Below are 17,526 nucleotides of genomic sequence, written 5' to 3'. Positions count from 1 at the left end.
CTCAAACAGTGGGATGAGGTGGAGCAGCACTTTAAGGAGATTAGCAATGCAATGCACGTTATGAGCAAGGGTGGAGGAAGGGATGCTAAAACTTCTTTTCCCACCTCTGCTGAGCTACTGTAGGGGTTTGTTCCCAAATGGCCCTCTCATGAATCTTTCACACTGCTTTCCTTAGCACTCTGCGTGATTTGACTGCCAAACGAAGGGGAACAAGTGGTGGATCCACTGAAATCTCAGCACCAGCAGCCATGTGTGCAAGTTGCTGGGCAGTCCTACTCTAACAAAGAACTAACTGATATGATGGCAGCCTTTAAATTTTACAGCACAAAAACGTGTAGAAGCGTAACACTCAGATGTAGTGTTCTTCCAAAATCTGGTTACCTGTTTCTCAAGCAGTAGTAGATGATGCTGACCTTAATCTAATTGAAAATATTGTGCAAATGGAGCTCTGCGGTGTTATCGGGAGATCGTGGCAATTCAATAAACATAAATATGTTTACAGGCCTACCCGTGACAGTGAGGATGAAGAAGATGATGAGAAAAAAGGAAGAGGTTGCACCCTTCAGTATCAGCATGCCATGGTGCGAGTCCTCACACAGTTTGTAGCCGAATCCTCTGAGTTTGGAGGCTACCTGACCTATATGCTAGGCTCTGAGTGGCAGTTTGACATCACTGACCTTGTGACTGATTTCATGAAGGTGGAAGATCCCAGGATTGCTAAGCTTCAAGACGGCCGAGTTCTGGTGGGTCGGGAGCATGGCATCACCACAGTCCAGGTACTGCCTAAGGTGTCACTGCAGCTTCAGTAGGAGCCTAAAAAAGAAGTTGGAACAGGTTTTCATTTTTGCTGTTTGTCACTTCCAAGCAGTACCTGCAGGTGAAATTTAGAAAGGTTGTATTCATATTACTGGGGCTAAGGAATACAGTGGGATTTTCTGAACATTATCCACACAGCTAGCTTCTTTGTAAATTGAGACCTTATGAACTTACTGGTTAGAAGGTTTTGCCTAAGAGATACCTGCATTCTAACATGCCTAGATATCTTTGAAAAACACGTCAAATATTTGGGGCTTGATCCAGCTGACTCTGGAATCAATTGAAAGATGATTTATCTCCTTCTGAGTGCCTCAGAAACAAAGTCTTAGAACAGACTGACAGGGCTGTTTTGGCACAGGAAGATGAAGATGGGCACCCAGTGGCATTTTTCAAAACCCATTTTGCAAATCTCTCCCTTCATTGAGGTCCTCTGTTCTCAGAAAGGCAGCAGGGCAAGTTCCCATTGCCCAGCCTTGTGCACTAATGACTTTCAGCAGTAACTGGTATCTTACATGGTGTCCTGTGCTATACTGCATTCATTGGAAATGTTATAGACCATACAAAAATGACTTTGTTTTGTTAAACAAATTTGTTTAATTTAGACCATGCTCCATACTTGGGATGAGGAGGCCATTTTTGAATTGTTAGGATGTTTTATTAAATAATTTTTGTAAATATAGCAATTTAGTAGCAAATGAGTCCAACCTCCTGGGAGAAACATGAATTATAGTTTATACATAAATGTGACAAAGTTGAGATTAACCAAAATGTTACACCAATGAGACTAATGCTGCTTTCTAACACAGTTAGTTGCTGTTTCCTGAGTGGCTTTTCTTTTCTCTTTCAAGGTTCTGTCACCTCTTTCTGATTCCATCTTGGCAGAGAAGACAGTGGTAGTTCTAGATGACCGTGTAACTATTACAGATCTAGGAGTACAACTAGTTTCAGGCTTGTCCCTCTCCTTACAAATCAGCAAAGGAAATAAGAGAGCTATTGTATCCACCACCTCGGCATATGATATCCTTCATACACCAAAACAGGTATGAAACAAAACAGCATAGAGAAATAATTGATTTGTTTACTGTGTTTCGTCCAAAGGTAGAGAAATGCTATTTGCTGTAAGTTTGGACTGCACGTAAAACAGTGCTACTTTCCATGAGGTCATATAAACTAAAGGCTTTTCAGCTTAGCAACAATTTCTACAGGTGCAAACATTCATACAGAATGACTATTAAGTTCTTCAGACCTGGTAGGCAGACCTGCACTGAACAAAGAAAGCGATGGCCATGTCTGTGCACGTGTAATGCCGTAGAAAGCATTTAGGTGCCATTCAGTACACTTGGGAAAAATGCTCAGCTCTGTAATGAGATGCAGAAAGCCCATGCCTTGACAGTCTCAAAGTCAGATTGGCCAAAGGAGCCTCTTGGCTGCGCTCAGAAATTTTCATGGCTCCCATGCTGAAATTTGATGGGTTAGAGTACGTAATATAAGAAATTACAAAGCTGTGGATGAGACCACTGAATGAAGTATCTTATATATTTTTCACTATATTTATATAGAATTGATACTCCGTAACAGCAGAAAAAGTACAACTATTTTTTTTTTACATCAGCAGTTTGCAGTAAGACAAATTATTTTCATTGAAGTCTTCCTAAACACTGGGGAGATTGCAGCGTTTCTTGCAGTTTCCATAAAGAACTGCAATCACTTTTGTGTATTTAATGTAGTTGCGTGTATTTGAAAGCATGATAGAACATTTAAAATACTGCACTGAGCTGTTTTCTTAACCCAGTATGTTTCAGCAGGCTGAATGGGATCACCGTTCCAGTCTGTAACTGCTCCACATGTTGTACTAAATATAGCATTGGAACTGCAGCATTACAGGGATTTCCCATTATAAGGCACTTGTAAAATTAATTAACCAGGACTTTGAAAATACAATTATTTTCATAGCAGAGCTCCATTATTCCAAGATGGAGTCTTGCTTAAGACTTAAATACTTATTATTATTTTTTTTTTTAATTTTTATTAAAGTTAGATGACTGTGTCTGATAGTTCCTGAAGATGAGATAAATGCCTAATGGCCTAGAGAGCTCAAAACTGCAAGAGGAGAATGGGAAGCAGCGCAGACATTTTCATTATTTTCTTTGAAAAACAAGATAAACCAAACCCAAACTGTCTATCTATTTAGCTGATGTCAAACAAACAACTGAGCACTGCCTATGTGCTCGCTTACGTTTCACACATCTTTTTTCTAATCCTCTTTTCCCTGCAGGAGGCCATAGTCAGTGCTTGGATTTTGTTCAGTGATGGCTCAGTGACACCATTAGATATTTATGACTCCAAGGATTTCTCAATCACCATCACTTCACTGGATGAGATGGTAGTATCTGTACACCAGAATCTTCAGTCAAAATGGCCCGGGGTAGTGGCAGAGGGAGATGGTCAAGGACCTCTGATTAAAATTGAAATGGTCATCAGTGAACCATGTCAGAAGACAAAGCGAAAGAGCATTCTGGCTGTTGGAAAGGGAAGCGTCAAAGTGAAGTTTGGTCAAAAAGATTCTGATCAAAAAGAAAGCACCAATGACATTGACGATACAGATAAAGATTTTAAAAGCCATGCAAGCAATTCCATAGAAAAAACTGCAGAACAAGAGAGGACAGCACAAGAATGGTCCAAAAACGGAATCCTTAGTAATCATGAGGACAATGCAAACAAAAGCACAACTTTCGTATCTCCCATTGATCAGGAGTCCCTGGAGGATGACCAGCTCCAAAATAACCCAACTGCCTTCACAGGTTTCCCTGCCCAAGTAGAAATACCAGGAGAAAACAATCCCAGTGATCTCACATTGACTACGAGAGGATTAACAGATTTAGAGATCGGCATGTATGCCCTGCTGTGTGTTTTCTGCTTAGCAATCTTGGTCTTTTTGATTAACTGTGTGGCATTTGCTTGGAAATACAGGCATAAAAGGTTTGCCGTGAGTGAGCAAGGCAACATCCCCCATTCCCATGATTGGGTCTGGCTTGGAAATGAGGTTGAACTGCTGGAGAACCCAGTTGACATTTCACTCCCATCAGAGGAGTGCACTACCATGATTGACAGAGGAATGCAGTTCGAAGAAAGCAACTTCCTCCTTAATGGGAGTTCTCAGAAGACTCTTCATAATCATATCCTCAGATCTTCTGAGTACCTTTGTGAAAAAGAAGTTAAAAGTGAACCTATAAATCCTTCTGGGCCAAAGCAGAAGCGAGTGAAGTTCACTTCCTATACAACAATACTGCCGGAGGATGGAGGCCCCTACACCAACTCAATTCTATTTGACAGTGATGATAATATTAAATGGGTATGCCAAGATATGAATCTTGGTGATTCCAAGGAACTTAGGGACTATATGGAAAGACTGCAAGACAATATGTAAAACTACTTTCTTATGTTTGTAATCACCTTTATGCCTTCTGTTTATGGATGGTGGAGCAGTCAGTCCAGTCAGCAATAGGAACAAGACAGTTCAACCTTGGAGTTACTGAGATGATATTCGGGCATCACTGAGCAGGTACAGGAGGCTGGCTGAGTTAAACCTGTTTCACCACAAACCAGGATGTGCCCCTAAAGCAGCTACCTGTAGGTGTTGAAGGTGTCACACACGATGGCTGTTTTTGTATACTGCCTGGTACTAGCAAAATGCTAATACAACTACGCTCAGACTCAGAGGAGACTTCATTTGTTTGTCATCTCTCATGATAAATGGTAAATCAGAAAAGGAAGGGATCTTTGTTTGCATTGATTTTTCTAGTCGTCATTCTTTGTAAAGCACAGTGGACATTTCTTGCTTACGGCCTGAAACATGGCTTATATTAAAAGAGATATGAATGAATCTAATCTTATTGCCTACGTGCAATGCAGCCAAGTAGTCTCACTGTTTTTTTACACATATAAAAAAACCCCATGTGGTTAATTTACTTTTGTATTGTTTATGAATTTTATTTGACTTAGGGAACATTATTTCCATTGATCTTTTTTTGTTTCTGTTGTACCAAAGTGAAGTACAGTAATATTTATAACAGTTTAGGTTTTCCATTCATCTGCATCAGCTCCTAGAGATACCTCCTTCATCACTGATTATCTTCCTTCTTTCCATGTGAGTATATGGGTCATTAGAAACATAGAAAGGTGTTAGAACTCTTACTGGGAAAGGGTTTTATCTTACAGGGAACTGTAAATACAATAATAAACAACCCTGGAATATAAAAATCGAGGAGCAACTCCGGGTTTACTTTCGTCATTGCTTACATGAAAAGGTAACCTGCACACAAACAGCACATACTTCAAAGGAAAACACAGCAGCTTGGTTGATAATACATGTTATCAGAAGGAGAAAGTCAAATATGGTACTGAAATGCATAGAAAAGGAAGGAGATGTCCTAGCAAAGAAGCGAAGGCTTGGAGTCAGTGTTATCATTACCAGTAAATTAATACACTGATGGTAGAGTTTAGCAGGACATCAGATTATGCCCCAGATGCCCACTAAACTATCACTGACTATAAGGCTGCTGCTAGAAAGAAAACACACGGCCTACATTTAAGTCATATTTCATTAAAAAGGGAGCAGGAAAGAAAAGGCCCACTGGGCACATTATAAAGTGACTATTTGCAGTTGCAACAAGAAATACATGCTGAAGATTCAAAGCTGCCCCTGCACAGGCATTACGAGTATATTTGTGTGAAAGAATAACTGAAATATGTTGAAAATTACATTTAGAAGAAAGCTGAAGCTACATAATGCTAAAAAACAACACAATAAAGCACAGGTTCTTCTGATGGATAAGGTCCAAACTCTGACAGCCTTACATACCATTGCTCCCACGTTTCAAGATAAAACCTTAATTTTCTAATTCTGTTCTGATATTAGAACAGACCAGATAACCTTTACTCCAGCAAATCATGCATTTGGATCCTAATCCACCACTGGGAACGTGTTTAGTATAACTACTGCAAAACACTAGAATTTAGATAGTGAGACTACAAAGCAAAATGAGGACACCAGGCTTACAAAAGTGATTAAAGACTTCTCCTTGCTGGTGTTGAACTGCATAGTCAGGGAAAAGCATCTGTTATAATCCAATTTTAAGCAGATAAAGTAACGAACCGCCGCGATGCTTCCATTTGATAAGGGATGCAGTACTTGTACTTAAGTGAAACCTCAGAATGTCTAACAAATGTTTCCCTCCTCTTTAAATGCACCAGATCTCATGAGGAACCATTAATTCCTGCTATGATCCTTGTTAATAAGTACAGGGGGAAAAAATCCCTTTTTAAGATTTAGCATCTCTTCCCAACATGCTGTTATCTGGGAGCTGCCCAGACGCTCTGTGAGCTGCAGCAGCTCAGTGCCCTGCCCACCGCCTCCTAATATCCAGCCTGGTCCTCCCCTGTATACATCAATCACCAATAGACCTAAACTAGACATGAGACAGCATGGCGATGGCACTTGAGCCGGACAAACAGCATTGCTGTTATCATGAATGCATACCCAGCAGCTTACCAATGCAACCAGGATCTTACATGCACCGCACTCAGCTCTGTAACCCACTTCAGTGTGGCCACAGTTCTGCCAACTGCAGCAGCAGATGCTGCACTCCATCCCTGGTCACTATGGCACACTGAATGGAAAGACCTACAGCTGTGCTCATTTGCTCTTCTGAACCTTTACTACATAGCAGAAATCAACAGCCACTTCCAAACTGGAAGGAAAAGAATTTACATGAATATAGTAGGTGTGAAGCACAGTCCTGAGTTGAAGTGCAGTACTTTTAAAATGAAATATCTCATGTCTTACTGTCAAAATAGCATACTTTGAATGTAAATTTAATTTAAAATAATTCAAAACAACTGAAACCATTTTCAGATGCACCTTTTTTTTTTTTTTTTTTTTTTCCAGGGAGTCAAAGCTCTTTAAAAAACAAAAAAGGATAAAAAGGTCTTCTATTCATAGCATATGTAATATTCTGCTGTAAAATGAACAGCATCTGTAGATTGATAAAAGAGTCTCTGGTTTTGAGATTATTGAGCAAAGGAAGTCAGGTGATTAAAAGGCATGATAGGTAAGCATGCAAGAAACTAGAATTGTCTAAAAAAGAAAACAAACTATACAGATTAATTAGAATCGTGCTTCAGTAGGTACCCAGGGAAGCAACACCTGTAATGTAATGCCAAGTAAACACAACATCTTATTTATAGCACACAGAGAGAAGGCACTGTAGGCAAGTTTCTTTGCCTGATAGCAATATGTGGTATCAATGCATATAGAAGGAACAATTCAGCAGGCAAAGAGAGGGTTAATGAGAAATAGGGAGTTTGTGAACTGTAAAAACAGAGCTGATGCCGGACCCTCAGCTCTTGTAGATCAGATCTGAGGCACTGATGCCAGTTGAAGAGCAAGTGGTTTTCATCTGTTTGGAACTTACTTCATTCCAACATCACACACAGCCTAGCTCCATGTGGCTTGTCTATGCATTCTTTCTCATTTAATAAGAATTAAGGAAACCAGTGCCCTGCTCTCCTCTTGATGTAGAACCACACGGAGTAATGTTTTGAGCTGCTGTTTCTTAATTCATATTGGGGAATGTACAAGAAAATCCTACAGCCATATGACACAGTACAAATGGTCCATGATAGAATGGAAAAAAAAAACAACAACTGTATTTCAAGGTAGAGTACCCTATGAATGAAATACCATTTTTTCATAGAGGAAATGCTCTTTTCTGAAATATATCATGTGCACTACATTGAAATACACTATAGTGTATTGTGAAATGCATACATTAACTGCTGAATCTATAACACTGAATATGTATATACATCACACCCAAGATGTTTATACGATATAATAAGTCTTAGATGTATAACATAATGAATTCTGTACAAAATAAACTGTAAGTTAAGACAATGAAAGACAACTTTTATATCTGTGTAATTTGTATGCTAAGTTATTCAAGCCTCAGTTTTCATCTTTAAATGTGCCCTTAAAACAACCACGCTGATTTTCTATAGGCAGATGTCTGAAATAAAGACTTCACTCTTCAGAAAAGAAGCAGCTGAAAGACTGTGAAAAAGACACAAATCCTTCTGGAGAAATAAACATACTGTTGATGTGATTTTTTAAAACCGACTCTAAGGCATTTTCCATTTGTACTGATTGAGGTGATCTACTGGTTGGGTTGAGGGCGATGTGCTCTGGAGTGCAAACAGCAAATAGCAATGTGCCCAACTGCCAGCACATGGATTGTTTGGGTGCCTCCCTGCTTGAAACACCTTGAATTACAGATTATATCCAGGGGTTTCACTTACTCTTCCCTGCAAAGTGGTGCGGCATCTCTTTCTGCAGTAAGTGATGCTTCCTCAGCTCAAAATGGGCCAGTGATCATGATGAACGTAATGACCATTAGATGACCACTGTCTTGCAAAATACAATAGAGAGGCTTGTAGGAAAAAAGGTAACAAACTTAACCTGTCCCTTCAGCTCTCTGTTGTGAACAGATTTTGCTTCATTGTTATTAATTTCCTTCTAGGATGTCTTACGTTCCCATGAGAATCACAGAGCCTCAAAATTACTAAGTCCTTTGCTGTTTTCAGGTGAACCACAGCTAAGATCCAGTTGTACAAACTCATGGCAAACCTGTTGGCTGTTGTTATGCTAACAGGGGCAATTTAACATCACTTGAATAATTTAAGGATCACTATTGTCGTTTCTAGCTTATAGAAATTTGTTGTTACACAAAGTCAACTGAATGAATAGATTGAATGCTGATTTAGAAAGTACCTCAGAGAAACTAAATGTTAATGTGTTTTGGACTCAGATTTCACTGGCATCACTTAGTATTCTCCACAGTAAAATAAGAAGCACGTACTGTAAATGACACTATTTTAAACCAGTAATGTTTGGTCTGTAGTTGACCCATACTATGACCTTTCTGCCTGGTAGCATCTTACTGAAGAGATTTCCAGTACATCTCCACACCCCACAGTGCCACTGAAGGGATCACACCATGAGCCTTTACAGACAAGTCAGTCACCTCTTCTAAACAATGAGCACAGGAGCAGATTTTAACTACCAATGTGTATGTGCCACCTAACTGAAAATAATTACCTGCATTCATTTAAGAAAATGTAAGAGGCCAAAAAATACATTTTTTTTCTTCCAAAAATCAAGCCCTTGGAATTTGGCAGGCAAGAGTTCACGTAGTGTTGTATGTCACAGATGAAAGAGGTCAGATCCTGAGGGCTGTCTCAGCTGAAACTCCCCCTGGCCTTGTTAGGAGATGGGCTGTGACAGGGACAAGCAGAGATGGACAATTACCCATCAGGTCTGGGGCCTAAGAGGTCGGATATGGCCTCACAGCACCTAGCAGTGGATGCTGCTGTTTGCAGTCAGTAACACCTCTAGCTTGCAGCAAACAGAGCAAGTGGTCATGTTCAGAGTCTACACAACTAATGACCCAGGGCACTGTGTAGTATCCATGAAGAGCAGAGATACTGTTTTGCTGAAGTGCAGCAAGTTGCAAAATTAGCTAGTCTTTGTAAGTCTACACCCTCCCATTACATTCCTTTTAGTGTAGCGGTACATTTCTGTTTGTTTCTGTTCCAGTGATGTGTGTGGACAGAGCCTGCAGAAGTCAGGTTATGAGGGAATAAAGCTGAGCTGTATTCTTGATAGAGGCAGCTTAGTCATGAAACTGCAACGAGGTGAGAGAGCTCGGAGACTCCTCAAATGTGTAATGCTGTTACTTACTTCCAAAACCATACCTATTGGATTAAGGATTTATGAACCAATATGGATAAAGGCTTATGTCATCCCTCCTGATAATCTTGGGTTAGTCTTATTAAAAAAAATCAATGGGATCTGATGATATAAAACCCAAGTAATGAGCTCAAGATTTAGTGGAAATAAACAGTGGATATTTTTAATCCTACAATTTAAAGCTGCGGTAAGGAGAGCAGAATACACTCTGATGCCTCAATATCACTCCTAGGAAGGTTTTCAAAAATAAGGAGACTTTAAAAAACATTCACAAAAAAACACAGTGTGAACCAAGTTGGGATCATACTGAAATATATGACGGCTCAAAAGCATCCATTTCCAACTAAGTCTGGCTACGCTGCCTCTCTAATTTACACACACGTTACAAGTAATGATGCTATTTTGTCGTGTATTTACACAGAAATCTTATCCATTAATTATTTCCTGCGTCCACATACCCTGCTGGCAGGCATTATGGGATGCTGTAAATAGGATATAAACTTGGTGCCACGGAATTGCTATGATTTCAGACCCAGTCAGGAACTCCCAGTACTCTGTGCACTGCTGCTGACCAGACCGAGACCTGCAAAAGTTGGGCCGGACCAAACCTGACCCTGTCTGGCATGCAGATACATGGTTTGGTTGCATCTTCTTTAAGAAGAATAACCCCAGCAATTCCAGGGTGAAAGCTTACCTTCTTCACTAAATCTCAAGGAGGCATTACTGTTTGTTATAAATTAGCAACTTTTAAAACACTCTGAAGTGTTTTACATATATAAACAGGTGCCACTTATCATACTGCAGGCTATAAATCAATCTTTCACTTGAGGTAAAATATTCCACCTTCCCAAGAAAATTAATTTTGACAAGGTACTTCACTTTATTTCCAATAGATAGATTGGGAGTGCTTTATTTTCACAGTTTAATTCAATTTTGAATAAGCTGAGCGTTCAGAGCCAAAAACCAGACAGGATGAGAATCCATACAGAGCCACCTGGCTAGTGCAAGGAAATAGACCACAGCAGGGATATCTTTGTCTACTTGTAATTAAGACTTTGTCCAAACATTTGCCCTTGGTTTATATGAGCTGCGTATAGGTGTCCATTTTAATCCCAGGTAAACATTCTAGCTGCATTATGCTACACATGCATGTACCATAAGCACACACATATGGCACCATTACTGATATCCTGCTGATTGCACAAATTTGCCACATACAAATGAAAACACTGTGAAATCTTTTTCTAAATGTAAAATGCTAGGTCACTTCCAGAGGCCTAATTTGTGAAGACAGGTTACAGGAAGCTTTTTCTGGAGGAGTTGAGCAAGGACCAAAGAGGCTGGGAGAGGGCAGGATATTAAAAAAATGCACAAAATTAAAGGACTTTAACCAAAGGCAGATGATGTTAATTGAGAGCTTTCCACTGATGTCAGCTACCAAATAAGATGGGTCAGCTAGGATCCCCACCCACTCACTCTGCAGCAAGCACAAAAGGCTATTTTCAGTAGTTGTTTTTCATTTAAGAGTAATAAGATGCTGGCACTGCTCCTGACCCCACACATTACGGGCATCTGTCTACAGAGAAAAGGAAGAGGACTGCACAAGTAGGAAGCAGGAGCACCTGCAGCCTCTGGATGGTAAGAGAAAGGGCTCAGCAGGAGAGAAAGATATCAGAGAGCTCACCCAGCTCTCAGCTTGTTTCTTGGTCTCTGCCAGAGAGGGCCTCTACTGATGCTCTTTTAGCGTGCTGTGGCATAAAGGGAATGGCCACTGTGTTGCATTACCTGGCAAGTTAGCAAAGGGATGTTCTGACAAGGCTGCTCACCCAGGGCTCAGAGCAATTCAGTCCTCTTTGAAGAAAGATCCATCCTGAGATCTGCTACATCAGCTCACATAATGGCCAGCTATCCTGATATCCTATTGAAGTCCACTGCCACAATAAGATGGTTAAGCAAATGTTGAGAAAACCTACAGCATGGACGTCTGCAGTAACAGCTCTGTTAGACCAACGTGCAGAATGCCTGGCCAATACCACAAACACTGCCTGTGGTTCAATACAACAAATGCTCCATAATATAAAACCATGGAAGTATATACACCTGTTTAAGTACAAGGTTACATGGTTACTGGAAATAAAAGCAGCTCCTCTGTCTGGTGTATTTGTAAATATGGTGTATGTTGCCTACATCGATTCATATTAGTTCTAGCCCAGTGCAGAACTCCTTTTCTGGCTTTCAGCCATCTCTAATGCCTCATTTTAACTTTGCAATCTAACTTTGCAGTAAAAAGACCAAAGCAAGCATCACCAAAATATAGATTAGAAAAGGATTTTAGGCTTTTAGGGTCTGTGCCAGAGGAAGCTGAGCAAATAACTAAAGGGATTTAATTTGCTGCCCCACAAAAGCTGCATTCCTTTAGATAAGGTTTAGAAAAAGCCAAAGTTTCTAAGGGCATTCCCTACTTTGGAAAGAGTTCATCTTATTCCTGCTGTCTTTCTTTCTGTTTGCAACACAAGCAGAAAATACACTGAAAAAGGAAAGTTGGCAGGATACCTGATCATGGTGGGGATATAAGGAGTCATTTCAGCATTCCCAATTATTTCTCAAAGAGGAAGATGCTGATGACTGCCATGCCGTAAGCCACGCAACTGCACCACCTTCTGGACCCTGTCCAAAGTGGAACAGAGATGTGCTTCCCTAGGGTGACTTTCCTGCACACAGGTGAAGATATACAGTGCATCACAAGCCAGACAGGGACAGCGGGGGAGCAGGAAGAAAATGTTTATAGTAAACGCAAAAGCTTGATGTGCTGGTAAGGATTTTGCATTTGAGCAACAAAGAATAAATCAGTCAACCATTTTCTTAATAGGAAAAGAAATTATACACCCAGGAGCCACTATAGCATTCCTGAAACAACTGCTTCTACTTTAAACTAAGCTTCATTTAAATAAAGACACTTGACATAGTATTTCCAAAGGCAAACAAGGATCAAAGCAAGGATTTTGCTGTATGTTCAGCTGTTATTTGACTGGGCTATGTTTCTTTACAATAGCTTACTTTGTTAGGCTCTTGGTCATTGTAACTCATGAGGATGTATAGTATTTTCGAAGGAAATGCTAGTAAGCACTGTGTGTTCCAGCAGTCTGAATAATGGAAGCATGCATTTGTCAATATAATAGAGTTTGTAAGGCAGCCTGTTCCCTCGACTTGCCAGAAGCTGCTAACTGCAGCCATGCTGGGAGACATACAGCTGCGTGGGGCTGTCTTCTACTTTTATTTCCTCCCATTTTTTAAGTATGGACATATTCAAAAATGTAAACAAAACAAACAAACAAAAAAACCAACACACCACAACACCAAAGTCAAACCAAAGCACAATCAAACAACCCCCAACACATCCCATCAAGTAAAAAAGTTGCAGCTGCCTTCCTACACTGGTGCAGAGCAGAGAGAAAGAAGGCAGCAATGGGTATTCTCACTGTTCAAGGGGAAAGAAGAGTGCACAGGTGGGGAGGAAACAGCAGATATTAGAACACTGCTCAGAACTCTGGCAGCTGACTCTGGCCCAGGTTGAGCCCTCTTTAAAAAGCTACCGGGATTCTGAAGTACTCTTTGGTATCTACATCCATTCTGACATCCCCTACAGAATCCAAATGCCTTTAACAACTCTTGTAGGCAGGCGTAAGCTGAGATCTTCCTGAAAGCTAACAGGGCTTGTGCTCCCAGGTTGCAGTGGGCAGCCTTCTCCAAGTGCCATCAATGATTTATGACCTTAACCTCACAGTCTGGCAGCACCACTCGGTCACATTTGCAGTTTTTTATGCTTAAGCAGTGCATGCACCAAGAGAAGCTTATGGGAGCCACAAGGACAGATAACCTGCTGCTCACTTTGCCATGAGAAGGACCTGGTCCAACCGTGTCCTCATTGAGCATTTGAGAGCTTTTTTCCTCTTTCCTGCAGAAGAGGGCAGTTTTCCCTATGCCTAAATTAGAAAACACATGCTCTGTCATTTCAACTGTAGTCATAACTTAGTGAGCTATTAAATATGAACCAGTTCACTGAGCAGAGAAACTAAAATGAAAAACAAATCCCCAAATTAGTAAAAAATAATAATCATGATGCCTCAGGCAACATCTTTTTAACTCCCATCACAATGAGCCCATCCAATTAGTTTCAAAACCATGCACCTGCTTTCTCCTTCTCTTTTCTCTTTCCTTTGGACTACGTACATCCTTCCAAAGCCAGGAAAAGCTATTCGGCACTGCTCAGACCACACCTGGAATACTGTTTTCACTTCTGGACTCCCCAGAGGCAGTCTGACAAAGCTGCATGTCACATGGATGTGTGTATGAAGCAAAGATGGGTCACCCAATTCCTCCATGCTTAAGAAATGGCACCCACTGACACATACTGAACGTTTATGGAGACCAAACGTTGGATGTGAGCACTGTGGGGCAGTGGGTGGTGTGTTCCAGCAGCAGTGACAGCGATGTGAAAGATGCCACATTCCAGATGGCCATGCAGACTTTTATGAGCCTACGGAAATAAGCAGGAGGCACTACTTTCAGAGCAAGCTATGTATCTGTTCCTCTGGCATGGAGCTGAGGAATGGATGGACCGGGGATAGGTGAAACAAGGACTGCTCTGTTCTGTTGTAGCTGCACCCTAAGCAACATGAACAAAATGAGAGCATTACCTTAGGTAAGCAATTAAACAGATGTTGAACTTTTCAGTCACAGAGAAACTCTTATGCTCTGCCATGCAGCAAGGGACTGTGCAAGAACAATGAGATCACACACTTGACACTCAGAAGTACGACAGAAGGGGCAGATCTACACACCACTGATTCCCTAAAGAATCAAAGACACCGTAGGGAATGCAGGGAGCACAAAGAAAGCGCAGCATTTTGGAGCTAGGGATCGTGATGGCCTGAATAGGACAGCTGCAAGTAACACCAGCAGGACTTGTTTCTGCTCCCACAGCTCACAGTGAAGGTACAACAGGCAGCAGCCCATACCATCTGTCCCCTGGGGAATGCTGCGCAGCTCTCGAGTTGACACAGACATCTTCCAGTGCCTTCCATGAAATTCTGTCTCCCTCCCCTGCAGCCACGCACTGCTGCCCAGCGGAGCAGAGCTCTGGGTGCCACAACCACCTGTCTTCTCCCAGCTGCAGGTTTCCCAGAGGCAGAGCCATGTCAGGCTGCACTGCTTGGCTGTGTCTCATGGCATGTTCTAACAACCTGATTTAAGATATTCTGAAAGGGGCTATTTTTAGGGACATATTATATACATCTACACTTTTCCTCCTACGGAAGCAGCCCACATTTGGTGCTTCATTGACCCTGTTCTAATGCTAGAAAGTACCCTGGCTGTCCCTCTCTCTTCTGGTGCGATCTCAGGATAAATTAGAGGAGATGATGTACAGCAAGTTCTGGTGTCCCTTTGTCAAACGCCCATCCAAGCTGGAGCTGCAATGTGCCATTGACAGGGTGTGTTCTGTGCAGTTCCTGTTCGTGTGTACGCCATACTCATGTACCAGAATGCCCCTTGTACACAGCAAAAGCTAAGAAGTATTTCTGCCATTTTTCTAGGCCTTTTTGCACTAGACTTGTTGAGGTAACGTGTTTTTTATTCCCTTTCACTTTTCTCCTTCAGATACTGTAAGAGGCATTGCAACTTTACTAATTTATTTGCAGAAACCATTGAAGATTACATCTACTGTGATCAAATCCCCTTAAGTAAAATATAAACCGCTACTTCTCTGAATGTAAAGCCTAGATCAATAATGGACATGAAATCATCAAGTTTAATCTCAAACACAGTGAACCCAAGTAATCACTCTTCTTGATATAAAACTAATTCTGTTTGACAATAAAATACTACTAGTCTGTGCTATAAACCAATGGAACAAATAACTTTCTTAACCCTGACAGCTGCTGTCCAAAATCATTACATCTCCTCTCCTTAGTGATCAAGCATTTCACTGTAGTACTATTTCAGCTCAATTCCCTTTCTATGAAACCCATCACATACACCAGAAGTTTGGAAGAGTTTCTTTTAAAGCAAAGCCTAATATTATTTTTCTCTTCTCTCTATTTGCCAAACTGGCACAGGTTGTATGATGAACGCTCAGACAACACATATGATGCTCCCTGGCACGTAGCTAGATCATCTCAAATTTAAGTGTGAGATGAATTAACTTCAGCACAAAAGCATGTCTCACAAAATCTGTAATCAATAGCAATGATGCTGAAATGCAGCCTCCAGCCCAGCACATATGGGGATGTCTGCAGACACATGCTAACAGTACCTGGCCACATTCTTGTCATGTTTCTCATTCGCAAGAGCTCCCGGTGTAATCCTGACGCCAAGCCTGTAAATTCCTGGTGTTACTGACAAATAATACTCCAGACACCCAAGATATAAAAGATGCCTCAGCTGTCCAAACACACCACAGCTTGCAATTACCCAAACCGAGCCTTGTTGATCTTTAGGGTGATAGCCAACTAAAATCCAAAACACTATTACTCCAGGAAACAGGAGTGCTATCTAAGTAATAACTTGTCCTTGCAATAAAGCAAAGGCAGGCGAGCAGAATGGGAACAAGGAGTGACTGAGCAGATGCACCAAACCACTGCGCTTAGACAGGCCAGTGCATCTTGCTCTCTACTTGCAAGTAGATGATGTGAAACTGATTCTATGCACTCTCCAATTTTTGCTAATGCCTTGCATGTTTCTAGCACTATTTAAAGCACGGCAAAAGGAAGCCACAGCAATCTTTGTTGAGTAGGTGCAACATCTGTTTTTTTCTCCCACCGTACTGGTAGAATACTTCACACTGAGATCCTCATTTCATTACACCAGATAGATCCTCCAGGCTCTCAAGCTTTCAAAGCTCCGGCTTTTCAAGAGCTCTCCTTACACACAGAAAGCACCTGAGGGCAGAGCTAATTCCAGGATCTGGATCTGTCTGTGATTTACCTGCCTACCACAGAGCCTTTGTTCTTAAAACCACGCTCTGGGATTATTATTTTCATTAAAATTCTTCCAGCAAATAACTGCAAATAATAAGAGCCAGGTCAGAGCAGAGCACGATCTAAGTCAGATCCCTTCCCATCCAACTCAGTGAAAGCCGGATTGTCTCAGTGCTGAAATGCTGGGGTAGCAGTCACTGAACAGGAGCCAATGGCTGTTATCATCTCGTTAATGTCAAAGCTTGATTTTTTTCCCCCCTCCTTTCAATACTTCTGAAAACGTACACCCTGTCACAGCCCTTGATAGCAGTTTGGCATCCCTGAAGCTGAGAAGTTCTAATGTTCTGTTGGCTTTTTCTCCCAACACTAACAAAAAAAAGCCCCACACAACTTGTTACGCTCAAAGAGGAGGGGCAGGATCATTGGTTCTGTGTGAGCAACACACACAATTCAAGCACTGCAATCTCAAAATTACAATTCTGGGAGTAACTAATGGGAATAAATAGCTCTGAAACAGAGGATGCTTTACTTTTTGTGCAGGTAGGAAGTGTCATTTTCTGCTTGGGCCTTGGATATCTAGGTTAGGGGAGATCTTAAAAATGGAGCAAGTCAACAGGCTCGTCTCTTGTCAGAAGGAAACAACGCCTATTTCTTTACCCTTGCAAATGTATTCAGAGTGATAGTTTATAATTACACATCTAAAGATTCTGAAAGATAATGAATTTAGTATTTTAAACAGCGTGCCAGATTTTACATGACAATTATGGCTTTCTGTGGTTCAAGAATCAACATGCTGTTTTTCTTCTGTTGGGTAAATACTCATCAGCACCACGATGGTATTCTGGCAGCAATTATTTAGAGCTTAGTCAGAAATTGATTTCCATTATTACCTATCACGAATGATGCAGAAACCTGTCTGGCACTGAG

General features: G+C 41.1%; 1 protein-coding gene and 1 long non-coding RNA gene across 7 annotated transcripts in view; one reads left to right on the top strand and one right to left on the bottom strand.

Annotated features, from left to right (window-relative positions):
- The window catches only part of TMEM132B (transmembrane protein 132B), a 186,483-nt gene extending 178,494 nt beyond the window's left edge, over window positions 1–7,989 (top strand). For all 4 annotated transcript variants that reach the window (XM_025155604.2, XM_025155606.2, XM_015275628.4 and 1 more), the window contains 3 exons: window positions 503–776; window positions 1,665–1,856; window positions 3,092–7,989. In XM_025155604.2, the coding sequence (XP_025011372.2) occupies window positions 503–776; window positions 1,665–1,856; window positions 3,092–4,243 (1,618 nt within the window). In that variant the 3' untranslated portion in view covers window positions 4,244–7,989. The remainder of the gene's footprint in view (window positions 1–502; window positions 777–1,664; window positions 1,857–3,091) is intronic.
- Window positions 685–17,526, bottom strand: part of LOC107051609 — a 282,400-nt gene continuing 265,558 nt past the window's right edge. For all 3 annotated transcript variants that reach the window (XR_005840128.2, XR_005840129.2, XR_006931552.1), the window contains one exon: window positions 685–813. This is a non-coding gene — a long non-coding RNA (uncharacterized LOC107051609). The remainder of the gene's footprint in view (window positions 814–17,526) is intronic.

Source organism: Gallus gallus, chromosome 15 (assembly GCF_016699485.2).
Source record: "Gallus gallus isolate bGalGal1 chromosome 15, bGalGal1.mat.broiler.GRCg7b, whole genome shotgun sequence".
Lineage (NCBI taxonomy): Eukaryota > Metazoa > Chordata > Aves > Galliformes > Phasianidae > Gallus > Gallus gallus.
The sequence above is the reverse complement of the archived record's forward strand: the minus strand, read 5'-3'. Positions and strand labels throughout refer to the sequence as shown.